Raw genomic sequence first — 27,559 nt, 5'->3', positions numbered from 1 at the left:
AACAGGAGTGATGAAAGCACTCTCTTTCTCCTGCTCCTTAGGTCCAGTCACCCATCTGTCCAACACACTTCTCTATTTATCAATCTCATGTCTCATTAGTGGGGACCGTCTCTTGTCTTTCAGCGTCTCTGTGTTTGCATATCATGTCCCGCTCACGTTGCATCATGCAGCGCTCGCTTGGCTGCAGACCCTCGGGACAGTAAAGCGACAAAGACTCCCAGTAAACCTTGGCAAGCGCAGGGCAGAGGCTTCATCCAAAACTGTTAAATAATCAATGCGTTCCCATGGCAACCAGTGCTTCTATGGTATTGGCTGGTAAGCCTGTTCAGCCACCGCCCCTTCTTTCATCTCTCCAGCTTCTCACTGCTGCCTCACTGCAGTTAATGCAGCTCAGACATGAGGCATAAAGTGGATGTTGCTCGTCGTCTTCAGGGCTTCCCTACTAAGATCAGATGCACACATGCATTTCCTCAAATCACAACAAATTCTGAGTCTGTCTGCCCCTCTTTAAAGAAATATGTAGAGATTAGTATTGAAAATCTGGTAATGTAGTGAGGAAAACTGGCTAACTTTGAGTTTTCTAAAGATTTGAATCAAACCATATGATGCACACATGCATCCTCTGCTGCCCTGGTTTAGATGGTAGACTTAATAGACATTACTTGCATTCATCAATCAGAATAATCAGGAATAATCTAAAGCTGATTAATACTGTGGATGACACTTATTAAATTAAAAAAATGCCATATTTGTTCTATGCGGCATGTAAGTTACCTATTGGTGGATCTAAATGAGTTTAAACATCCAACTCACCCAATATTTTAGGAACTGTAATTTGAATCCTTTCCCACGTTTTGTCATTTTACAACCAAAGGCTAGAGTGAGATTTATTGGGATTTGATGTGACAGATTAACACAAAGTGGTATATATTTTTAAGTGGAAGTGAAAGGATCTTAATCTTAAAAAAACATAGTGTTTTATTTTATTCACTTGAACTGAGTCCATACTTTTTTCCAGTTCTTTTCTTTTGACCAGTTTCTCTGTTGCTACTTAAAAAGTAACTCCTCATCATGATCTTGTCACCACCTTGTTTTAAAGAGCGAACTTGCAGTTAGTCCAAAAAGGTCACGTTATGTCAAAAAAGGCCACATTCTTCAACATGCATGGTTACATGGTGGACTCCAAAATGTGTTCATGCAAAGATTCAATTACTCAGATAGACGCTATTTATTACTTCTGAAGTATTACCTGCACTGAATTTTTTTTAGGGGTGCAGGACAAGTGCATGCTCTATTTTCATATTTTATTTTTAATTCTTTATTTTATAATAATTTTTGCATTTATATCCAAAAGTACAAAACTGATACAGGTTCAGAATGAAAAAGAAAAACAGAACAACAAACATTTGCGTGTGCCTTCTGTTGTACATTAACTTATCAAGACCCTGCTAGTAATAAAACTAACGGTTCATTTTTAATTTTCATTCCATTTTATCACATTGTTTTTGGTTTATTCTATCATGTTTCAATAAAACAGATAAATGTTTTTTCTTGTAACACATGAAAATGTGAAAAGCTTCATGAGTTGATGTCTTGTTGCATTCCTGAACTAAATGATACTTGAAAAGAGTCAATTCATTAAAGATAAAGCCTCACTTTCTTTTTGAAGACTCAGCATGATTTCTGTCTTCCAGCCCTCGACTTTGTTGCAGGCGGAGGGGAGGAAAAACAAGAGTTCAGGATGTGCACACCAATGGCATGCTGACGGGGCAATAACCCTTTCCTTCTTAGGGAAACATTTACATACGGATGCCTCCGTTCCTACTGAGGCATCCAGTGGCGACTTTGCTGTAAAATACGCCAGAAAGCTGAACTCAGCTGATGAAGTGATAGGCAGTGCATAATGGAAATTGTTCCTGGATGTTAGTTAGTAACAACTCCTACAGCACAGTAAAGCATTTGTATCTAAAAAAGCGCTGAATTATGTTTTCCAGCAGAATGTGCGATGAGAGACGCAGTCAGTGCTGCTGCTCCAATCTTCCAGCTACCATTGGCCCATCATAGGCTACGCTGCAGTCCAATCAATAACAACTAAATTACCATGCACCCAACATCTCATTCACGCTGAAGCCCCCACCCACCCCAAGCCTGCGCCTGGAGGGAAGGCAAGTAGTGAGGTGAGCAGAGGCGTGACAGATGGACGGATTTGAGAGCGGGAAACAAATGACAGCAAGAGATGTTCTAAGCGCACAAACTCAATGTCACCGATAAAGACGGCATAACGAGACATAATAAAGAAAATCCAACGCTGACAAAGGTAAACTGTTACTTTTCTATGGCTAAAACACCAGCGTTTATCTGGATGGGGAAATTAATTAGTTCACCCATAAAACAGCAGCGTTAAAGCTTAAAGTTTCCAGATTTGATGGCTGTGATTGAGCATTCTGACTAAGCCCCCCCGCCTCCTCCCAACACGTACATCCATGAAGCTCTAATTAATAGCCCGTCACAGCTGTCAGCAGCGCTCCCTCTTCATCTTTATGTAATATCACAAAAGCATGCTCTGGCTTACCTCTCCGTCATGCTGAGCAGCTCCAAATGGGAGCCAGCTAGTTTGACCTTCACAAGTGCAGCCACACAGGGAAAAGTACTTAGTGTAACGAATATTCATAGCAGCGCTGCTCCAGAAGCACCGTCGACAAGTGTGTTGACAACAAATCAGATCTGAATCTGACTGCATGTATCTGTCTTTGATTTAAAGCACTAATGTGTGCACACTTTGATAGTAGGGATGGACGAAATGGCTGAAAACGTATCACGATATGAACGTTTGATAATAATTAATAGTTTTTTGTTTTAAATATGTGAAATACTGCCAAACTGGTGGCATGACCTTTCCTCTTTTATCCATAGTTTTCATGCCGTTCTTTAGTATTAAGCATTGGGAAACTTAAGCTGCTGCTGTGCCAGTTACTCAACAGGTTATTGCTAGGTAACCATTGAGTGACTGAGTTGCTAGGTAACCAAACAGTGGGTGAGTGAGTTGATTCCACCAACCTTGCTAAGAAGCAATTTGAAAGAAAACTGTATTTTCTTCAATATGTTCAACAGAGAAAGTCAAACTTTCAGCAGATAACAGGAAGGTTAAACAAAACAAAGCTAGAGTTTCTGTCCTATCCCTTTGACATTGAACATACTACATTTTAAAATATTAGAGAATACACACAAAATGCTTTCTATTTGGCTTCACCACACTAACTGGAAATTTGAATCCATTAAATCATACTTGGCAGATCAAATCACTACATAAATTACAGCTCAGAAATTGGCCGCAAGTTCTGATTCGTGCGTTTCTAACACAAAATAAATAGGGTTGCACAATATAAGAAATGTGTGCATTAACAATATCATAGGCATATGACCTTTACTGTCAGGTATGTCTGCACATGATATAGTCAAAAAGAATTGTAAGATTAGTGGATTTTCAATAAACCAAAAAATAATTTGCACTTTGCCAACACAAAACTACAATTAGAGAAGAGTATAAACATAATATGACTGTTTCTCTATGAATGATCATATTCCTGATTCCAGCACATCTCGGCCTGACTTTCTAATCAGACGGGTAGACCTAATGAGGAACGGCAAAAGCAAATGAGATGGATTAGCAGTGCTCGCCAAAAACTGACGCCAACAACTGTGAAAAATTGCTTATGCTGCCCACATATTGAGCTGTTAGCATATCATGACAGTCATGATACCGAAACAAAGAAACAATCTTCAGTCAGAAGCCTTTTCAAATTTGTTCTACGACTGCTACTGGAGATCCATGACCATCCATGACGTATCTTTGAAGATCCTTTAATATTAGTAACAAAAAAACGCCTAATTTCCTTGAGGGGCAAATAAAGTTTTTCAAATAAATTTAATTCAAACACATCAAAGATCACTAATGCTTATCTAATCTTGTTTTTTTTTCTGGAAAAACAAAATCACTGATCAAACAATCAATACCAAAAACTTGATTTCTTCCACATTAATTTAACTGAACCTTTTATTTGCAGGTTTTATACAATTTTAGGTTAATCAGGATTTCAATGAGCATCTAATTAATAATTCAAGCCTTTCTGTTACCCTGTGGTATAAATCTGAAGTGACACAGAGACCTATTTCTTTTAGCCAATGTCCCCAAGGGTGAATACCCATATTTATTTATTTATTTATAACCATATTTATCTTGATAACACACTCAGTGAGAAGGGAGGTAAAAAATATCCAGAGATCACTATCAGTGAACTGCAGCAAAGAGAGATGACCAAGACTCAACGGCAACCACTAGACACTGTCTATGTGCTAAGAGGTTAATTGGGAGAAATGTCAAGAAATATTCAGTGAGTATAGCATAGTGGAGGAGCTGTGATGCTGTGGGCTTGTTTTGCTTTCAAAGCCCCAAGATTTTGCTGGAGTATTGGTAAATGGCTCATTTTGGGGGGTTTTCAGCAAGATAATGGTCCAAAAGATATATTACCTCCAAATCAGCATGGCTGGTCAAACATCTCACTCTACATCATCAAGGGTGCCCAAAGTCGGTCCTTGAGGGCCAGCATCCTGCATGTTTTAGTTCTCTTCCTGGTGGCACCAACAACCTTTTCAGCATGTTCTTCTTAGGCCTACTAACGAGCCACGATTTGATCCAGGTGCGTTAAACCAGAGAGAGAATTAAAACATGCAGGATGTTGGTCCTGCAGCACCGACTTTGGGCACCACTGCTCTACATGCTTCAACTTTGTGAAACAGTAGAAGAGATGTCTTAAAAGGTAAAATAGCATGGTGCTAAAATACCAATTGTGGACCCAATTTGTCCAACTCCAGGGGACATTTCCCGTATTCTCAAACCCAAAGCTCGACAGGTATGGGACAAGGTGATAATTCATCTATTAAACTCACTGAAGATGAATATATAAACTAAAAGCTGGATCATAGACATTTTTATAAGCAAATTTGTGAGCCTGCCTTTTTATTAGTGAATTGAATATAATTTCATATTTTTGTCTAACTTTTCTTCAGGTTAACTTAGAAAGTGAGCTATTATTGTTACAGGTTAGTTTTCTAAACTACAAAAAAATAACTGTTAGGGAAGCTCAAATGTAGAAAATTGGACTGATATTGATATCTGATAGTAACATTGGTGTTATGATAGATTTACCAATATTTTACTTTATAATTTTTTTTATCCGATTACTTGATTAATCGTAAGAATAATTGATAGATTACTCGATTACTAAAATACTTGTTTACAACAGCCCTACTGTTGGTTTTATTTTCTGATTTAAATCCCTCAAGACTTTATTTCAATTCACATTTACACAAAAGGCGAAGCTAAAAGCAAACATAACTTGATCAAAACTAATGAGATTTGCTATTTCAGTCTAAAAACTGTTCAGCTCACACTGTTCAGCGTGATTTTTATTTTGCTTTAGTGTAAATCACATGTATACTAATCAATATAATAAATGGTGCCTTAGTGTTATTTTTCTGAGTCATTCCTTTCAAATGCTGCTAACAAGAGGGTGACAGAGTTTCTCGCCGCTCTGCCTCATGGCAACAGCAGACTTTAAGGTTTTAACATATATCTGTAACCAGTCCCATGAAAAATACTGACTTTCCCCACATGATGCAATATTAAAATAACCTGCTGCTTCATCTAATTTCCATCAGCAATCAGCGTCTTGGTCACACAGCCAACACCAGGAGGCTCAACAGGCTCGAGTCATGTTGTTTCTGAGGTGAAGCTCCAATCTGCAGGGAAGCCTGTCATGTGTGCTATCAGTATGCTCCACATATTTCCACCCCCTCTTCTTCCTCTACAGTAGAGGTCACTGCAGCATGTCAGCTTTCCACTCTCAGATAGTTAAAATCCTTTGCTTCTCGGCAGCAGGAGCTGCTGAACTGAAGCCCCACTCCTCTCTGATGTTTTGGAAAAGGCAGATTGTTGCCTCTCTGACGTTAACTGATTAGTCACATTTTTGTACAAAATGTCTCTCTTCAAAAGATACATCACATTCTTGGTACGTGTGAGCAAGTATTTGCCCCCTTGCAGATTTCTTCTATTGTTGCTTTTTTTTTACCTCACACCTAAATGTTGTTAAATATTATCAGACAAAGGAAGCTTCAGCTAAAACAAAATGCAGTTTTTAAACAAAGATTTCTATTATTAAGGAAAAAGAAACTCCAAACCATTTGAAAAAGTGATTACTTCCCCTGAATCGCATGCAACTGGTAGAAGTATTTGCAATAATTCTTGGGTCAAGCAGTAGCACACTTATTTGCTGAATTTCTTTAATTAAGCCACATTGGAGGCCTTTCAATTGGAACTAGGTTCAGACTTTGACTAGGCTTGTCCAAAACCTTTATTTCTGCTTTTGTAACGGTTGAGTTGCTGGTGTGCTTTGGATCTTTGTTCTGTTGGATAACTCAAGTGTGCTTAAGCTTAAGGTGGCAAACAAAGACTCTTCTTCAGGATTTTACAGCATTCATTTCTTTGAAGTGCTCTTGGAATATTTGTTTGGTAAGTTGGCTCGCCACCGTTCCTCATGTGGATAATCACTCTCACTGTGGTTCTCTGGAGTCTCACAGTGGGTTTAAAAATCTTTATCAACTAGTAAGTATGAATAACTTTGTAATCTGATATTAAATGTTGTAATCTAAAGATCTTTTAGCCTACTTCATGTTTTTCTATTTAAGTGATTTCTCTAAAAATGTGTTTGATCATAGTTAATTTATGATTTAACAAAATGGGCAATTACTTCTTTATATAGCTCCACGTTGGTTTAGACAACATTTTTCCTTAATCAACAAAATCATCCTAATCTTTTTCCTATATTAGAATGTGTTAAATGACCAGAATCATATAAATTTATCAAAAATTAATTTTAAAATCTTCCAGAGTATTTGCATCTCTACAAGGCAAAATACTTTTTCACAGCACTACACTTTGATACTGTTTATGGGTGTAAAGATGGAAAGATGCAGCTAAGTTTTGCAAAAGATGACAATGGCATTCATGATCCTATTTATCGTAAATCCATCTGAGTTTCAACATTTCAGACAGACAAAACAACTTTCAATCCAAAAGTGATTTGGTTGAGCTTCTGTACAATAAAAGATATTTAGACTCCCTCACATCAATGTGTTTCTGTACCACATGAAGACACATCGCTCTAAAGAAATAAATAAATTTTTCTATGAAGATGAAAATTATACCTAAGCCAACATGCAGATATTACCAATATATGCATTGACCCTGTGATAATTTAGCTTAATCCTATGCCATGTAGAAGCTCTGTCTCACTGATGATGGGGATTCACTCAACTCAAAATCCCAAATGGTTAGAGTGACTGATATAATGGCATAGCATCATTTTCTAATCAATTTAGTTTATAATTACCACTTGCAGTATACATAGCTTGTGTATGATGACCATGACTGAAGACTGAAAGGCAAATCTAAATTAAGGGTAGAAAATAAATATAACATCATGAAAAATATGCATTTTTACACCTGCCATTGCAATATGCAGACACTGTACAAACTGTTGGCACATTATGAATGACGCATGGACTAAATGGCTATATCTCTTTATACTTAGGCCCATGTAGAAACAGGCAATTTACCAATATCAAGTAATATTTTTTTTAAATATTACAGCTTCAAAAATGCTAAAACATTTTCCACAATATCATTCCAGTGTATTAAAATTGTTTTAACAAGAGGCCAGTGAAAGTGCCAGAGTAATCAGCTAAAAGCACCCAACTCTTGTTTTTTATTTATTTATTTCTAAAGAGAAAACAATTTCAGATTTTTGGGAATATTTCCAAGAGTGTGGCTCTTCACTCTTACTAAAGTAACATACAACTGTAAACTTCAAGCTAGCTAACAAGAAGGCAATTATATAATATTATCAATGTACCTCAGTTTATACCATGATGCAGTGAAACTGATTTGTTTTTATTCAAGATTTTTATATTCTTAGAATCTCATTGACTCACGTTAAAAGTGTTTTTCAAACATGCCAACTCACAGGAGTAGAAACAAGGAAGAAGCTTAAACCCCCGAAAATTCAACATAAACTACTATGTTTGAAGATGATATAGCGTCTTATTAAGCATTATGTCTTAACTTCACAGGCCATAAACTAAAACTCTGGTCTATGAAATGTTGATAATGTCTTTAATATTCCAGATAAAACTCTGCTCCAGCAGTTATTTTTTACCATTATTTTCCTCATTCCTTTGCAGAGCACAGTAGAACAAACTCTTCACTGTCCCAATTTTAAGCCTTTTATCTTCATTTTAAATATTTAACAGCAGTTCTGTTTCAATATCCTCAATGGTGATCTTAAACTGTTGTGGCCTTTTTACACGACTTTCTTCACAAAGTGACACTGTTTGCTTGCTTAGATGTGACTTTGCATTATTTAAGCTGAGATAACCAGCTGTTCAGACACCGCTTGTTTACAAATCCAAAGCTAAAGACAGTAGACAGATAAAAACATCTGAATGCTTGAAGATCCACTTTAATGACATTAAAGAGAAAAATAACAAAGCTAACACTGACCCACTGGCCCTCTAGGGGTTCCACTTATCTCTACTTTCAGCTGCAGAGATCGAACCGTCTTGGTTGAGGTTTCATGCTTCGCTATGAGCTCCACTCAGGAACACCCACACACACAGATCTCTCCATTCACTTCCCTTACTTGTGAGGTTTGGCTCACAATAAGTGTAGGTGTTAAAAGTGATGAAAAATTACACTAAGTAGGACAACAGGCGCTGCAACAAAACAAGAGCCATGCTTCTAGTTTCCCTCTGATAGTTAAGAATACATGAGCACATTTATCCATATGCTTATGTATTTAGTGCCAAACAACAGAAGGAAAAAAAAAACAAAAAACAGGGCATTGTTTTAAACAATTGTAGCACTTCAGCAGTTGCCAAATGATTCAGCCCTATTGTGGAGGGCAAAGACTCAGAGGCCCCTAAAGAGAGCAGCTAAGCCAAGATCAGAGTCGTCGTCTTACTAAACTGGAGAGATGACACACTGATCTGAAAACACTCTGTCCTTTAATACGCTCAGACTTCTAGCATCGTTTTATGTGATTAAACGCTGTATACCAGCTGGCTGTCAAAACACAACAAACTGTCCAACTGTTGGACAGAGACAAAAAGTAGTGGACCGTGGCAATCCTGACTCAAAATGTCAGTAACGCAGCGACAAACACAAATGTTCTCAGCTTCAGATTGTGTTGATGTTACGATAAAAGTCAGTTTGAAATGTAAATGTTCAGGAAGGGAGGTGAAGAGAATAACTGAACATTTTGAAATCAAAACCCAATTATAGCTGCTTACCTCCAGCTGTCATTAGGTGAGGCACACCCTGGACGCATCGTCAGGCCATCACAGAGACACAAACAATCACACACACACACACACACGCACACACACACACACACACACACACTCATACCTGAGGGTAGTTTAGAGATTCAGTAAACCTGACATCATGTTTTAGAACGGGAGAGAACCCACACATTCACCGGGAAAATGTGTAAAATAAAGAAAGACTATTTTAAAAAGTGAGATTTTTAAGTATTATTTTATCAGCTGGATATTCTATAAAGTTATGCATGAATCTTCAGTTCTCTTGCTGTGACTCCCCTCAAACTGCAGGGGTGTGGCAGATGACACAGCACCATCAACTGAGCATAAAATGTGTGTCATTTGTGATATATAAGATCTTTTTTCTATTTTTAAACAAATGAGAAAGAAATTAAATCCAGAATATATACACAGGTAAAACCAGGACACATTTATTTGACTCTGAATACAGATTTGTAAGATGTACTGTCTTCTTTGATGGGCTTCATATATTTTTACATCTTTACAGGCTTACAAAAGCACCAATATAACTAACAATTTACAGTTCTATTTCTTTATGGAAAATTTTAATAACCATAAAGAAATTTTCTTAACTGTTTTTCTAAATTCCACATGCATGAATTGTTTTTGCCTCTTTTATGTCATACGAGCGGTTTCCCATCCCATCCCTGACTCCCGCCTGTTCGGATGTTCCAGTGAACATATGCAGGCCTTCGGATTTGGCTGATTACATAATTGGACATTTTAACGGTGAATATCAAGTCACAGTGGCCCGTAGTGCGGTGTTTTAAGCCAGCTGCTCATGATGTGCAGGCCCTTGTTGCACAGCAATGTTCTCGACTAGAAGTGTTTCTTATTTATACAAGAGCCATAGCTGACACCACCGAGCAACGGAATCAATGTTGAATAAATCTATTCACATAGCAATAGCACATTTTAACTGTTTTATATATAAGTTGATGTTTTTATATCATCATTCTGCTTTGAGTAGTGCAGCTGTATCAATATGGTGATCAAAAGACGCCTGCAGAAAACCAGAGAGCTTTTAGTCGCCTGCGTATCAGCACTGCAGTCTGTGGTAATTAGCGAGCTGAGCAGCGAAGCTACTGTGCAGCTCTGACTGAGCCTGCACCATGGCAACACACAGGGCTGTTTCTGAGCACAGCCTCCTCTCCGCTTTCCCTTCCTCCCCCTTCTTTCTCTATTTCCTTTCCTCTTCTTCACTGCTTCATCCCTTTCTTTGCACCAAACCTCTCATTTCTTCACCTCTTCCCCTCGTCCCCCCTGCTGCTTCCCCTCTTTTCCTCTGCAAATCCCACTCTAATGCATCCCGTCCTCTCTTGCATCATCACAGCCCGGATCGACACGACATAAAAGGCACTCGCAGAGGGCTCGCCGTTGCTGTTTTCCTCGACGTTCTGGAAACACAGACTGATATTTTCATGACATAAGGCTTCCTGCATGACGTATTTATACATCCTTAATTTATCCTGGACTTTACATTGTGCATGTTAATCATAATAGCAAAATGTCGTTGTCTGATGTGTTTGAAGGATGCCGATGTAAGGGTTTAATTTGTTTAGACTGAACAAAATGAAATGCATTTACTGAAGAATAAAGTGTGTGTCTTTATGTCCTGAATTTTCAGCACGAGCAATAAAAAATTTACCACAAAACGTTGGCAAACATTTTTAGATTTTTTTTTTTCTTTAATGACATGAGCTGAAAAGAACTGAAGAAGACATTGATTGAAATAAAATTTACAGTTTGAAAATATACTCACAGATCTTCATGATAGTAAAAAGCAGGGGAGCTTGAAAGTTTTCCAACCCCTTTCAGCTTCTTCCACTGAAGTAAGGAAGTGGAAGTATCATATTATGTGGATTTCTTACTGCAGGAGGGATTACTCCACTTTGCAAAATAGATGCTGGTGGACAAATAGGCCGAATCATGCCTGCAAATTAATAAAAAAACAGGCTTCATGAAAGTTATGAGCCTTGATCTCAGTCCCAAAGAAAATTTGTGGTTAGAGTTGAAAAAGTGTGTAAGTAACCCAGTTCTGTCAGAAAGAATGGGACAAAATTACAGCAAATATGAAATAAAACTCAAAATGTTTGACTCAAATGGAAGCTTAAATGGCAGATCCTAAGGAGTTGTATGATATGTGTCATCAAGTCTGACTGAAAACAGAAAAATGTTCTTCCTGATTTAGATCCAGAAAGTGAGAAACAAAATGAAGTGTGAATTTTTAAGTAACGTATGGAAATTCATTTTAACTGTATACATATTTGCCGAGACAAGTTTCTTCACTACAATTTCACCATTGTTTAAATATCACACATAAATCTACTATCTCTTTTTTCCTCACAGTTTCAGATGTATGACCCTTTTTTCTTTCTTTAATCAGTGTCTTGGCTTTTTTTTTAATGTGCATATCAAAGTTGAAACAAATGATGTTAAAAGCAACCATTAAAGCCTAATGCAGCTAACCCTGTTAAAGCTTGAAGGGCAATGTGCTGAAGAAGGGTGAGCTGCAGCTGCAATGTGTTATGTAGAAAGTAAATCCCTCTTCTGAGGCAGAAATTAGTTTGTATTTAATACCTGTGTCTGCAGACATAAACCTCACTGCTATGCAAGACACAACAAAGCATTTCCTTTGTTCTCTCCTTGCATGTCTCAACTTGTGTGACATGAGGTTAAGGCAGGAGAAATAGTAAGGGCAAACCTTTTAGACTGTGGCTTTGATAATAGGAAAGAGTCCTGTGTAATGATTAAAACATTTTAAGATTTTATGCACAGATGCAAGAACTATTTCTTTTAAGAAATTGCTCAGTTTCAAGTTTTCTTCTCCTTAAAAGTAAACTAAAGATCTAGATGTAAGAAGTTGGTTCATTTAAATGTTTATATCAGAGTTAAAGAAGAGAAAAAATATCAGGGTTTTAATTTGAAAATTAAATTTAAATCAAATTAAATTTCAAAAATCTATTTATCCACAGCCAAACAATTCCTCTACTGACATTGGCTGAAATGTCAGTAGAGTTTCTAGTTGAGTTTTCTAGAAGAGGCCATTTCTCAAAAGGAAACATAAAAAGCCCAAGTTAGACTTTGCAAATGGACCCAAAAACAAAGATGGAGATAAATTTACGTAGTTTGATGAAAACAAAATTAAAGGCTTCAAGCTTGAAACGTGAGCTCAGCACCCAACTGTGAAGTAAGGAGGTGGAAGCATCATGATGTGTAAAGATGTTACTGCAGGAGTGACTGGTGCACTCTACAAAATAATGTGTGAACAAGGGAACCTGTAAACCTGAATCAGTTACTTCAGTTCAATCAGGAGTAAAGAAGTCTGCTTAAACTTTTCAGCAAACCTTTACGAAGCTTTAGAATACAGTCTTAAACATAAAGCTCAAATATTAAGAAAATGTCAGTAAAAATCAGAATTTGAAGTATTTTGCAAATAAAATACCTTTGGTAAGGTTAGCTGACATAAAAGAGAAAAGATGAGGAAAAATAAAGATTGTCTCTTTCTTACAGTGTATCTAAATGTCCGGTTTGTCAATGCAACATCACTATTACAGTTTGTGAACCAACGTCAGTGTTAATAGCCTGGAGATTTTCTTTAATAACCATCTACAAACATCTTAGAGGATTAAAGGTTCATAATGTAGCATTTGGATGAGCTGTTAAAGTGGTTTTGAAATGTTTAATCATTACATGAATCTGCTTTTGACTTGGGCTCACCCATACCACACATTAGCTTCATACTGACAGGAAATCTATGTTAATCCCTTTAAAGGCAGAAGCATTTAAATTATTCAAAAGTTCATTTGTAATTTCTGTGATCTCTGATGATGGCAGGTTTTATGACACAGGTTTCAACACTTTGGAATTTTCCATAAAGATTAGCTTTCTCAGTTTATCATCCGTAACCATTTTTATTTTATATATCCCTTTATGAACTCATCTTACTATGATATGTGTCATCCTAACTACCATCCATTCTCTTGGTATTCTGTAATTACTTTAAAGCAAGCATTTAGTCTTATTTTCAAGTATTTAGACAAGTATTTGTATACTTATATTATTCTAAGAACTTTTTTATTAGAATTTAGCCTTGAATTTTTTATGTACCACTGGGTCTGTTCGCTGAATGCTCATCATTCAAATGCATACTCAAAATGAGTTTCTACAATCAAATCCCACATTTAAATGGACCACAGCATAAATACATTATTAAAGAACTTAGTTTATGTCAGCTATATGTACAAACAACAATATAGGCATGTTATCTTTAAATAAAATACTAGATCCTCTTTAAATACATGTGGAATATGCAGTGAAACTTATTTTTTTATTCCCCTGCAGTTCTGCTCATTATAATATAACATAGTAAGGTAATGAATTAAAAGTTTGGTTTTCATCTGAGCTGCAAAAAGATGTGCTACATTCTGAAAAAATATTAGAAAAAAATGTGAAGACACAGACAGCAATGTAATAAAATCCCTGAAAACAAGTGCAGAGTAGAGACGTTATACCAAAATGCAATAAAATCTGTGATATTAAGTTGGGACTGCTTGTAGTGTTTTTCTCCATGATATACAACCCTTCTTTATCTTTCTGTCTCAGAAACTTGAGATGTGCGCGTTCTGTTTTTCTCGACTCTGTGGGCAGTCAGGTCACTATTTTGCTAAGAGAAATGACCAGTAATAGAAGGAGGGACACGTTTAAAGACGGATTGCTCTGCGAACATTAGGCAGACATAGCTCTGGATAACATTAGCTGTCTAATCAGAGGGGGAGCAGGAAGTCATGTGAGCCAAACGTGCATGAAGCACTGTGTTTTGCTCCAGCTACTTGTTTCTTCGTACTGAATTCACAAAGCAAAGAGGAATATATCCACGTAGGTAGAAACTGCTCCATTTGGACAGTGTATGTTTATTTTTGTATTTGAAGGATAATGTAAACACAGCAATGCAGCAAGTCATGTTACTCATTTTTTTAAAAACTAAATCAGGTGTTAGCAGATGGTATTTTTTGTCAGCTATGTTTGAAACACACAGCTCTGCTTTTTAAAAACACCAACTGATTTTCTTTAGTTCTAACTTGCATATTTATGCTGGTTTCCCACCATATACATGTATAATACCTCACTGAAATGAAGGCACACTGCATGAGAACTGAAGCATCATTTGGAAAATGATGCTCAAGAGAGAGAAAAAAATAAACCTCTGATTTGTATAATGCTTGAAGAAAAAGTGGAGAAAGACGGGAGCGACAGAAATGAAGAATGCTTCAAAACACCATCCCCACCCCCACACACAGAAATAAGAGGCCAGACCAAATGGCTGAAGGGTTGCTTGGATAATGCATTAGACAGAGATGGCACTCAGAGCAGCTACACATGGTAAGAAACACACTGCTTTACCCAATGTCTTCAACACACACACAAAGAAAATGGATGATAGGATGAGGAATAGCAGTCTGAAAGATGAGCAACATGAGGAAATGCTCAAGCTCATCATCAGGCAGTTTGTGAAGAGCAGCTTTTAAATTCTTTCAGCTCAAAACTGAATGAAAATCGTGGAAACTTATTCATACCACATGCACGTACAAAAACAAACATCTTTAGGAAGCACAAGGTGATTTCCATCTAGCACCATCAGGAGACGTAGATGTAGAGGTATAAGGATTAATCGATCGGTCCTGATTTCCCTAAGTTTCGTGATCAGCTATCGACTGATACGTACATGTGAAAACGATATTATCCATTGCCCTAAGGAAGCATTCACACCAACCATGTTTAGTTCACTTTAATCCAGTGCTTCTCAATTCCTGTCCTCAGGCCCTGCTGGCCTGCATGTTTTAGATGTGCCTCTGTTTCAGAACAGCTGATCCAAATGATTGCATGAACTCTTCTGCAGCCATCAAGTGCTGCAGAAGTCTGTTAATCACCCACAGATTCTAATCCAGGTGTGTGGCAGAAGGGAATCATCTAATCATGCAGGTCAGGGAGGCCTGAGGATCAGAATTGAGAAACACTGGTCTAGTTCATTTTTCTAAAAAGTCCACACATTATTTTCAGTAAGAGCCTCAAAACGTCTCTGTAGCCTAACTTGTTGTGCAAGTATTGTTTGTTTTTAAAATGTAAAAAATTAAATATCAAAGACACTGAACGTTTTAGCTTAATTTACTTCATTTAATAGTATTTGTACCAGCGGCAGTTCTTAGCAAAGCTAAATATTTTACATTCTTAGAGCCAATGGGAATATTTAAAATCAATTCAAGTTGAAAGTATGACAAAATAAATGAAAACAAATTAAATATTTTACTAACCTCTTAAAAAGAGAAAAGGCTTTTAGAAAGAATCAAGGACTTAGAAGCTGCTGCATGTAAAATAAAAGCTACTTGTTAAATAATGTAATTATGTGAACTTGCAGACAGTTGGAAATTAAAAAGTAAGCCCTATCTGTACACAACAGCGTCATATTTACAATCATCGTCTGTGACAGTTTTATTGAGCAAAACTCCTTTCATTTACCAACCAGCTCCCATCATTTCATCTTTAGGATTTTATCAAACGAAAGTGAATTACTGTAAAATTAACTACACATCGCCCGCAGATGTGCAAAATTAAAAACCTATTTCAAATGGTTTGGGCACAGAGTGGCTTTTAATGTGAAACATCTTAACTGGAAATAACACCACATTTGACAGACCTGGCTAGTAATAGTAGGGTCTGACACAAAAAAAGAAGAAATCAGGTGACTATGTAACGATAGATAGACAGACAGACAGACAGACAGACAGATAGTCTCTAGTGCAGATGTCTTAGTAAACTTGAAATATTAAGAAATTATTTACTTAAAACAAGCAGCTAAATCTTGCTAAAAAGTTGCTTTTAAGTTAGTTTGTTTTATTTCAAGTGTACTAAGATATTTGCAATAAAAACTAGACCAAAAATACTTGGCAAAATTTTCAGCTTTTGCAGTGTAGAATATCTACAATAATACAATTAGTATTGGTAAATATTTCTGGTAAAATATAGTGATGCATGATGTCCAATTTAGTAGAAGAATATAGTTATTGAGAATTTTAGCTCAATATAAAAAACTCCTAAATAATTTAACCGCTACACTAGTCTTTCAAGGTTAACGACTAATAAATATAAATATTTTAGTTACTTGAATAGGCTGTATGCTGCTGAAGAATAAGAAATTCTTAATTTGCTCAGCCAGTTTCGATTTTGGAGGCATTTTTTCTGAATTTAAACAATACACATACGAGAAAACAGCTTTTAAATAATGGCCCACTTCAGTGCCTAGAGAGGCTCAACATGCATTCATTTTGTTTCTTTCATTTCTTAAACAAAACAAAGGTTTAATTAAACTTAAATAAAGATAAGTAGCAACTTTCCATCTACTATATCTACTATAATTTTAGTTGATTCTTTTTAATATTCAACACTTGAATTTTGTTTGAAATGTATGTGCCTCTTTCTAAGTGTTACCAAAATAACAGCTGATACGGCAGTGAAATAAAAGCAATAACTGTACAAGCACTGTTGAAAGCACCCACACACCCCCACGAAAATGAAGAGGAGTCAGAAGGCTCCGGGACTAGCTATTCACTGATATTGATTGGATATACACATATTTCATGGTAACAAGTGGGTGATGGAGCTGCTACAGTTTGCAAAGGAAGTCGGCGCATTCTTGCAAACAGAGGTTGTAGAAAATAACATAAACATCAGTTTATACTGCTACATGCTAAAGCGACCTGCGCTTCTTTTAATTAACATTTAAAGAGCGAAGCGTGAAAGATCCTGGTGTGCCCTCTCTTTTAGCCCCAACAGGAAGTCTCCCGCTGATTCAGGAATCCAGTCTGCCCTGCAGAACGCTGTCAGATTTCTAGGCCAGATTCAACTGTGATCAGCAAAAACCTCTAAATAAAACAAAGCAGGCAAGCAAACAAACAAACAGCATCCTCCCCTCCCCTCCTCTACTTCCCTATTCTCCTGTCCTGACTGGCAGTGGGAGCCAGAGTGGGGAGCAAGTGAAATGATATGGGGCTGAGCGCTGGCCAGTCCTCTGACAATGACCATATGGATCACAGGGACATGGCAGCCTCGACTTCCAGCGGGATACACACACACTCGGTGTCATCAGCCTCATACCAATTCACCTGCAACACTCTAATAAAATCCAATGTAAACCGCAAATCATCAGCTAACATGAACCACATAATGAGCAGAAACAGGTGATGGTGTTGAGACATTTCCTCTGAATCCAGAGTTTTCCAGTGTATAATTCTTCTTGAAACAAAATGTACAAATTCAGTCTGAATGTGTCAACAAGGCAACAAAGCCACTGAGTGGAGGCTTTTAAATTAAATGTAGGAGGTGGGATTCAACACAGTTCAGTCTCCAGGTCAACATTTTATATCTTTGTCATGAATCAAGATCTCCAGCTTCCACAATCGTGACTGGCTTGTCAAAGGTTTTTGCAGCACAATAATGTAAACATCTGATTTGCCTTTTCTCACATGCAGAAAAGGCATTAAGAGAAGTCTAAGATAAAGACTTCTCTTTAATCCAGCCTGGCCACTAAGTAGTACATTTTTCTTCCTTCAACAACAGAAAATTACTTAAAATGTATTATCAACTTACTGTTAAGTATCAATAAATGTATGTATTTGTATTAAATGCATTAATTGCCTGTTAGTGGACTTTTGTTAGCACTGATATATAAAACTACACTGTGTGTGTATACGGAGAAAAACTTATTCCATTTTCTTTCTACAGATCAAGGGTTTTTGATTTGTGTCTAATTTCTTACATTCTTCCTATTTTGACTTCATGTTTTGTATAATACTGACATATATGAATCTGCTATGTTTGTTCAAACATGTTTACTTTTGAGGTTAGGTTTAAATAATAATGATAATAATAAAAAATGAACAGCTTAGAGTAAATCTGAACAAATTCTTCATACAAATTAACATGTAAGATAACTGGAACTTGTTTGCACACACAGACACTTTACAGTCTTTGAGTTGACTTTAACTTCAAATATATGACAACAAAAGTTGTTTTAAATTAAGTCAAGCATATTGAAGACGATTCAAAGCAGAGAATTAAATCTATGACATCTTGTCAGTAGAAGAAGAAAACAAATGCAGCATTGGCCCGCTAAAACTTCAGATTTTATTCCGACCATGAAGTGTTAGGACAAAACAGAAGATGATAAGTTACTGTTACTAAAAGTGATAGTGCAACCCACTGAATTTAAGGTGTATTAAATTTTTCATAGACTGCTTCTGCATTTCTTAAATTATTAATAGCTCATTGGATTATGTCCTATTTAACAAATTATAAGATCTTGTTAGAACCACGAGGCTTTCTTTCTTCTTCGTATTGCAGATTTTTTGGAGTCTGACAATAATTAAATCAATCGACTTCTTATGAAATGTTTGAAATCTGAGTTATTAATTGAATTAGTTATTCAATACACTGCCCAAAATTATAATCTTTAATATTCTGCTTACTCGCAAACATCCCAAAAACCATATAAAAATTAATTAAATATTTACAACACAAGCATCAGCTTTTAATATTAGACTTTAACAACCTTAACCGTCCTGTTGTCCTCGGGTCAAAATGACCCGCCACTGTGTTAAAACTCCCCAAAGATCCACTAAATGTTATTTTAGGACAACAGGAGGGTTAAACAACACATCTACCATAAAAACAAGGTAAATAAAAATGATAACTGACCGGAGTATTAACTACTCACCACCAACAAACAAAGAAAAGGTATTTTAAATTTAAAGCCTCAGAATTTTACAGTTTATCAACAATAATGTCTCCATTAAACATGGCACAAATCAATCAAAAATAAAAGTGGGCTTATATTATGTTATTAACAAAGAGTTTTTAAAATTTACTCATCTTATGTAACTACTCAGTCCAGTAAAGAGTTTGAGTTGAACTTTAAGGAGGAGGGAAATGGCTTACATTACCATTAAACACAGAAATCCAATAACCTTCTTCTGACATGATAAACACGAAATAAACAAAGCAGCTTCTTACAGAAAGCAGCACACCCATGTTTCAATAGTTAGGGTCATCTGGCCAGTCTACAAGAAATTTCTATTACATTATATTGAAGATCCGTCTCTCTTTTATCAAATTATTTCCCTTTAATTTACAACATTAACTTTCCACTGCATCCTTTGACTATTTCTGATTTAGAATGTCAGTGTTTAAATGTCAAAACTGTATAAATATTTTTTTCTGCAACTAAATTGACATTTTTTTATTTTCAGCCATCTGGATTTTGTACATAATTTGCAGACAACTTGTATTTATATTAATCATTGTATTGGAGAAACAGAGCTCAAATTCTGCCTATATCAACTTAAATCCTTAAACAATAGTACTTTTTCTTCTTTTTTATTTCATATGTACGAGGAATCAGATTTATAATGCACAGGATTACAAGTCAGTCTTATTGCAAGAGACTCAAATTTAAAAATGTAATTTTGAAAGCGGATAACAGCTGCAAAACATTGCAAAAATGATATATTATATGCATGAAAGGTCCTTTTACTTAAAATTCCCCTTCTCACATATAAAGTGATAATAATCAGGCTCCATCATACAGCAAAGAGCTGATTGTTTCATATAGCTTAGCTTATCCTGAGATATCTCTACAGTTATACTGATTTATTTTATCTGAAGTGGAGTGGAGTCCTAAGCAGTTTATGAAGACCTTTGCATATGAATGCAGTACCTGCTGTTTTTATTGAAAAACTAAGTAAAAACTAAATCAACCTCAGCGAACACCAAAATATGGGTTCAGATGAGGATCGCTTGTTACAGCACATTTTAGAAAATAACCCTTAAGCAAGTATTAAAAATGTTCATTACTTTTCATTAGGTTAACAATTCTGTATTAAAATGTTTTTTATTGGTCTGATGTAATATTTTAATATTAAATGTCATGTTTTCATTGGCCGAAAATCTCAATTACCAGAAAAGAAAACATCCGTCTGTTTGTAATTCATCTACCAAATGTGGTTCACTTAGTGAAATAAATTAACTTTTCAATAATGTCTAAAAGACGTGTGTCAAACTCAAGACCCGGAGATCGAATCTGGGCCGCCGTAGCTTTTTATACAGTCCTCTTGACTCCATATTATACCAATAACACCCAAATCTGAAAAATTCACACAAAATCAACAGATTTTTTCTGATTTTACTGCCATTTTTTTCAAAATTGGTCATAAACACCAGGTCTGCTGCCTCAGCTTTACTTCATGTCCAATTATAGGCTGTGATCAATACGGCAAATAACAAAAACATTAAACATTAACACAAAGTTTGATGGGTGTGTAATATCATAAAAATTCCTTAGGAATATTTCTGAATTAGCACCACAGAATCTGTAATTTTGATTACAAAAAGGCACAAGAACAATCAAATTCCTGGAGGAACAGCTATTTATTAATATTTTAATAGTTTAAGAACATTCAGATTTTTGATAAACTGAGTTTCATTTATTCCCTGCTCTGGAGAATACACCTGGACCTTAATGACTATTAATATAGGATAGCTTAAAATGTTAACTGCATAGTCACTTAGTTTTAAAACATAAAAATAAGTTTTATCAGAGTACTTTTTACATGTTATGTAAAGTCACCTCTGCTCCAAATATAAATATTGACCACTCATGACTAGAAGGCCAGAAAAAACTGGGAAGAAATTAAAGAAATGAAGTTACCAATCACACTGTTCATGGTCTAAATCTTATATTTAGAGAAAAATCTGCCTTTCTGAGAAGTTCTCAGATAAATCTTTTTATCTCTGAACTGATGAGAATATCCCTGGTTTAGGACGGATCCTTTTAAGATCGCAGTGTGTGATCCAGCTCAAGACATTTGGACGTGTTGCACTTGTAAATCCCACTCGTTAATACTCTCTGGATCGCCGCTACAGGAAAGGCAAATCAAATCCAACCCAGCAAAATCTCATCAGACAGATGTATAGACCAATGACACCAATAAATCAATCTGACTGTAAAAATGCAAGAACACACACACACACACACACTCACACACACACACACGCCCACATTCTGATCAAGGCCTGAAGGCTTTCATGTAGTAATCACCTATGGGAGTGTTAAGCAAGAAACGCCCACTGTGTCTGTGCATTCATTTAATACACTACACAGTCTGTTATGAACAGTACTTCTGGCAGAGCACTTTTTAACTCAATCTTGATGCTAATAAATAAGGTAAACTCCAATTAATATTTAAACCTAATCATAGCCACAGAGTTGGAGAACAGACAAAGACAGATTGGAGCCCGGCGGGAGAAAGAGGGAGCTTTCTAACGGATGATCCCAGTAGACTGAGGTCTCCACTTTCCTCAGATTTAAATTCAAAAGCTCTTGTTTTAAAAGAATGTTCTGACAATCCCAGCTGAAATCAGCCGTAATTAACCTAGCAAGCTCCTAACAAAAGCGGTACAATCATTTTGTAAATAGACGACATGGGGGGAAAATTAATAAAGCATCATCATGTGCCAGGGTGCGCAATGATTTCCTCACATGTACAAGAAATGTTTATGGCTTTGGATTTATTTAGGAGTGGCAGTGATGCTTTACATTTGTCTCTGAATGAATGAGGATTCAACATCAGCCTTCAACATCAACTTACTGTATAATTCTGGTAGGCCTAGCATCATGAAACTGACAACAAATGTTGGTAGGAACTCGGGTTAAACATGCACACAAAGTAACAAATGACATTTAATTGATAAATTACGTGATGTGAAATAGATTGGAATGACACAGGGAATAAAAACTTTTTTATGACAACTTCAAGATGTCGTGTCATATTTATGGAGAAATGAGTGCAATGCATTGCCACAGTGTGAGCTTTGAGTCTTCCAACAAATTTTCAGAAGGATTCAAGTCAAGGCTACTGAATGGAAAAGTTTATCATCTTTATTTTGAGCTCTGAAACTAATTCCTTTCTTTGGCTGTGTGGACTCAATGTCTTAACAAAAATCCATCTTTGTTTCATTTTCACACTTGTGTCAAGACTACATTCAGCCCTCGATTAAAGGCTGACAACCAGCACCACACCATGATGTTCCTACCTACAAACCTACTTGTTGGTTGGGTGTTTTTGGAATGATTTGCACTTCGACTCCTACTGCAAAAACATGGCGCGTTTAAATTTTGGTCTCATCTAAGCTCACTATTTTATTAGCCTATTTAAATATTCTGCAACAAACTTTAAGCAAGATCTAACAAGCTTTTTCTTTAGAAGTGACGTCTTGTGCTGCTGAACAAAAAATAACTTAGGTTCATGAATTTCCATTGCTGAAGAAAAAGCTTGTTAGATCTTGCTTAAGGGCTGCACAGTGGCGCAGTTGGTAGAGCTGTTGCCTTGCAGCAAGAAGGTCCTGGGTTTGATTCCCGGGGTCTTTCTGCATGAAGTTTGCATGTTCTCCCTGTGCATGGTGGGTTCTCGCCGGGTTCTCCGGCTTCCTCCCACAGTCCAAAAACATGACTGTCAGGTTAATTGGTCTCTCTACATTCTCCCTAGGTGTGAGTGTGTGTGTGAATGGTTGTTTGTCCTGTATGTCTTTGTGTTGCCCTGCGACAGACTGGCGACCTGTCCAGGGTGAACCCTGCCTCTTGCCCGGAATGTTAGCTGGGGATTGGCACCAGCAACCCTCCTGACCCCATTAGGGACGAAGGGTGTATTGACGATGGATGGATGGATGGATGGAGATCTTGCTTGAAGTCTGTAGCAGAACATTTAAATAGGCTAATGATGCTGTTGTTTACTGTAAAACTGTACCTCTGCATTTCAGGTGTATCCAATGATGTGGTCTCTGGGTTATGGATGACAATTCTTTTAATTGTTTTATTCCTCTTTCAGAAATCTTGCAAGGAGCACCTGTGATAGATTTATGGTGAAATTACGTCCTTTTAACTTGAATCACTGGAAATACTTATAATAGTTTGGAAATACATCTTTAACCAATAATGCCAACAATATATCTTTTGCAACAGTAAGGTTGCAAAGGTAATGAGAAACAATTAAGGTATTTCAGATAATTTCTTGCCTTTCTTTGCCCTTTTGCAGCTCATTTTCTTTGTGTTTAATAATTATTTTCTGAATCATTGTATTAATATACTGGTAGTTTATTTTATTTTTATTTGCTTGCATGTGTTAATTACTTGGCTTTTTTACTGACATATGTCGTGAATTATATATCAATAGCTCAAACAGAAATATTGAGGTGTTTAATCCACCAGTTAATGACTACGTTAGTAAAATAATTGATTGATAAATGTCCTGTTCTCCAGCTATGGATACATAGAGAAAAGAAGAGCCAGATTTACGTTTTCCCACAAGGATGAGCAACATTGACAGATGGTAGATGTATGTTTCTAGCCATGTCATGTTGGACGCAGACAGGAGTGGAGACACAAACTGGCCATATACATGGATGTTATGGGAGGAGGAGGGACAGATGTTTTCCCGTAGTGTCAGTGTCTCTCCAGCTCCTCTCTCTGACAGCACCACCAACTGACTCCTCTTACATAACCACACCCCCCTGTTTGGGCTGCCGCCTGCCTTTATTGGCTTATTTCTCTCCTTTTCAACCTTTACATTTTTACCCCACTTAACCCTGCAACTCATCCCTAACTGCTCATCTGAATTTCAATCTCTTTACATCACAGATAAACTATAGCAACTGTTGCATAAAGGACACGTGCGACACGTTAAACAATTCATATACAGGGGTGAAAATTCACATCGTAGAAAGATGCAAAGATCCTGTTCAGAGGCGTTTTCCTTAGTGATGCATTTTCAACCAGCTCAAGACTCCTGAATGAATAACAGTGCAGCTTAAATATATTTTATTGAGTTGTAGCCAATTTATGCTGTGCAACTTTAGTACTGAATGAATTTCTTGGCTATAAGTGATGCAGCCCACTAATGGATATTAAAATCTCCATATAAGCAATAACTGCTTACATAATCGCATTTGTTGCAAGCTTTCAAAATGCCTGATTGGTCTGGATGAAGCAAAAATGTAATGTTACAAAAACTAAAAAAATAAAACACATTCATGGCCCTAAAACTGAAATCTCTCCTCATTAGCTTCAATCTGCTAATATCAGCAAGCTTCCGGCTCAGATGAAGGCTCCATTTTCTTCTTGCCTTCCATATTCCAATTTTTCATTCTCAAATCACAATTGGACATAAACGACATCAATGCAATGCAAACAATGCAGATGGCTTCAGTTGCCGCGAATGCAAGACTGCATAAACACATACTCATGCACAGTAAGAGCCATTTCTTGCATCTCATGTTCGCCAAGCTGCCCTTCCCCCCACCCAAAGATCACTCTCATGCTCACATACATGCACCTTGATTAATTAAAGGCTGAGCTTCTGAAGCTTTCCTGACCTTTTCTTAACCGTCATTTATTTACACACGTGTAAATAAATGACACTAATGGAAACAAAATGGATCCCACTGGGGGGAAGAAAAAGCTAGTTTCATTCATTCTGTGCAACATGTAAGACGCAACATTTAGAAACAGGCTGATTTCCTTTGTTACAAAACAATTTCATTATGCTGAGGTTGTTTTAATCACAAGGCCTGCCTAATGAAAACGACACTGGTGTCAAACATTGATTTCATTATCAATTTGCTAATGAGACTTTATCCCTTACTTAGCTGATCAGAAACAAATCAATTTTTCCTTCATCTAATTTCAAAAGTCAGACACTAATTTCAGAGTAGAAATCTAAATTTGAAAACATAAAAAAACCCACAATCCTTCAGCCTGTGGCATCGGCTTCAGTGTGAGCCTTTGACGACACACAGTAGGTGTGTTAAATCTATTGGCATTAGTCATCTGCATTAGTCCCAAACATGCAGATCATCTCCATGTACGTGCACTGAAACCAGATTCATCCTGTTCCAACAGAGGAACCCCAGTCAACAAATTAGAGAGACGGGGTGGGGGGTTGAGGTGACTGCTAAATTAGAAGTATCTTTAATTATCTGAAGTAGCTGATTTTATTTGTCACTATTGCAATCACTTGTGTGATCTCTATAAAGCCCTAACAGAGTGAGGAAAGAGGATTACCTGGTCGTACCACTCCCGGTTGGTGCAGGTGCACTCAGGCCACCATCCTCCTTGTCCACTGGAGTTGTTGCCGTTTACTTTGGGGCCACACTTGGACTGGCCCTTTGGGTTGGGGCCTCCAGGGCCTCCACCAGACATAATCTTGCCCTTACTTCTCCCCAAAGTGCCACCTCCACCTCCTCCTCCTCCGCCCCCACCGCCTCCTCCTCCTCCCATGCTTCCACCACCTCCTGAGGCTGGAGGGGGCAAGGTCTGGCCTCCCCCGTACCCAGGTGGGTATCCATAGGGCTCGGCCTGCCAGTCTCCTCCGTACGCTGGGGGGTCCATCCTGCGCAGAGCTGCCATACGGGTCACCTCATAACATTCTGGGCACTTGCAGCAGTGATGGTGTTTGTGCATGCTGGCTGTGCTGGCTGGGCTGACGCTGGGATGAGCGGCGTGGCACTCGGTCTCTGCTGCCTCCTCAGATCTCACACGGCACTTGGCGATCGGCTCGCAGATCACAGGAATTTGTACAGATTTTATCCTCTATCGTGTTTTTTTTTCTTTTTTCTTTCTCTCTCTTTCTCGCTCTCTGTTTTGGTCAAATCCGGTTGCTTTATTCCTCGTGGATGTACAGAACAAAAAAAAAAAAAGAAGCTGAAACTGAGATGGATGGGAAGCAGCAACAGGAAAACAAAAGATACAAAATGGGCACGTAGTCTTTGTCCTCTTGACGTAGAAGATCAAAGGAAATATTTAAGATATTGTATGCCACCACGCAATCAGAGACCAGCCCTGATGATAAAAATTTCTTCTTGCTTCTCTTGGTTCACAGTGATACGCATATAAATTCATAGATATATAGATTCTTTTGTTTATATATCATATATATTTACACACACAAATACATATAAAAATATTAATATAAACAGACGAGCACAAATACAGATATGTACAAGGATAAATGTATATTTATATATATAAATATCTATATGCGTGTGTACAAATATATATATAGATATATAAACAATATGTATAAATAAATGATATCCGCAAATGAAAATCTTCCTTTGTTGATTCTGTATCTTCTTGATGTGTCAAAAAAAAAAATCTCACGTTTTTTTTTTCCTCCTGCGTTGAAAATCGTTGCCTTTTGCTCTCTGTCTCTTTTCTCAGGCTGCAGAGAGGAGCTGAGCGCTGGATCGCCTCTCAGTCAGCTTGCCCTAGATGTGGATTATTCAGAGGGATGTGAGCGAGCAAGAGGGAGGCTGGTGAGAGAGATAGAGAGAGGGGAGCAGCAGCGAGGGAGGAGGGGGAAGGATACATAGCAGCATCCCTCTAGCAGCTCAGTCCTGACAGCCACAGCCAATCAACTCGCAGCGTCGCCATCAGCAGCAGCAGCACCAACAGGACTGAGCGCTTCACTAGCTGCTCTTAAAGGGGCAGCGACACCGACGCCTCGCTGCTGCCCACTTTGGGTGAGAAGACACTTTTTTACGAAGTACGCCACAATAAATTTTTTTTTTTAAAAAGCACTGCATGTGTTTATTTTCTTCACATTTTTAAGAGAAAGAGCAAGGGAGTCCTAATCCGCAATCATTCAATGACAACCACAGACTGTAATCCATCAAAAGTGAGTCTAATCCATGTTTTTCATCAGGCCAGTGCTGCCAAAATCCAACTTACAATGAGCACCCCTGTCCCTCCGACTGATCACTGGCCACCTCCCCGGTCATCTCCAGTTCAGCTGCAGACTTAATGCCTGTCCTGTGCTATCACTAGCCATCCTGAGGCTCTGTGCCACAACACACATCTGCAAATAATCTCACAGAAGACGCAGAAGCATAAGATAATCACAGAGTTTTTACATTTCAACCATTCTTCATCTTTTTTTGAATAATTCTGCAAGACGTGGTCAAAAAGAGCACAGTGGGAGAAATCTGCCCTCGTGGATCC

General features: G+C 37.3%; 1 protein-coding gene across 13 annotated transcripts in view; it reads right to left on the bottom strand.

Moving 5' to 3' along the window:
* Positions 1-27,559, bottom strand: part of dlg3 (discs, large homolog 3 (Drosophila)) — a 109,669-nt gene that overhangs the window by 63,243 nt on the left and 18,867 nt on the right. The window contains exons 1-2 of one of the 13 annotated variants that reach the window (XM_044127334.1): positions 25,849-26,848; positions 25,622-25,791 (exon numbers count right to left, since the gene is read on the bottom strand). The exons of 10 other annotated variants lie outside the window; for them this stretch is intronic. In XM_044127334.1, the coding sequence (XP_043983269.1) occupies positions 25,622-25,791; positions 25,849-26,020 (342 nt within the window). In that variant the 5' untranslated portion in view covers positions 26,021-26,848. Of the gene's footprint in view, positions 1-25,621; positions 26,849-27,559 lie in introns of those variants that run through there. 2 more of the 13 variants (XM_044127322.1, XM_044127333.1) reach the window with 2 other exon arrangements.

Source organism: Gambusia affinis, linkage group LG09 (genome assembly GCF_019740435.1).
Source record: "Gambusia affinis linkage group LG09, SWU_Gaff_1.0, whole genome shotgun sequence".
Taxonomy (NCBI): Eukaryota; Metazoa; Chordata; class Actinopteri; order Cyprinodontiformes; family Poeciliidae; genus Gambusia; species Gambusia affinis.
This window is presented reverse-complemented; position numbering and strand designations above follow the sequence as displayed.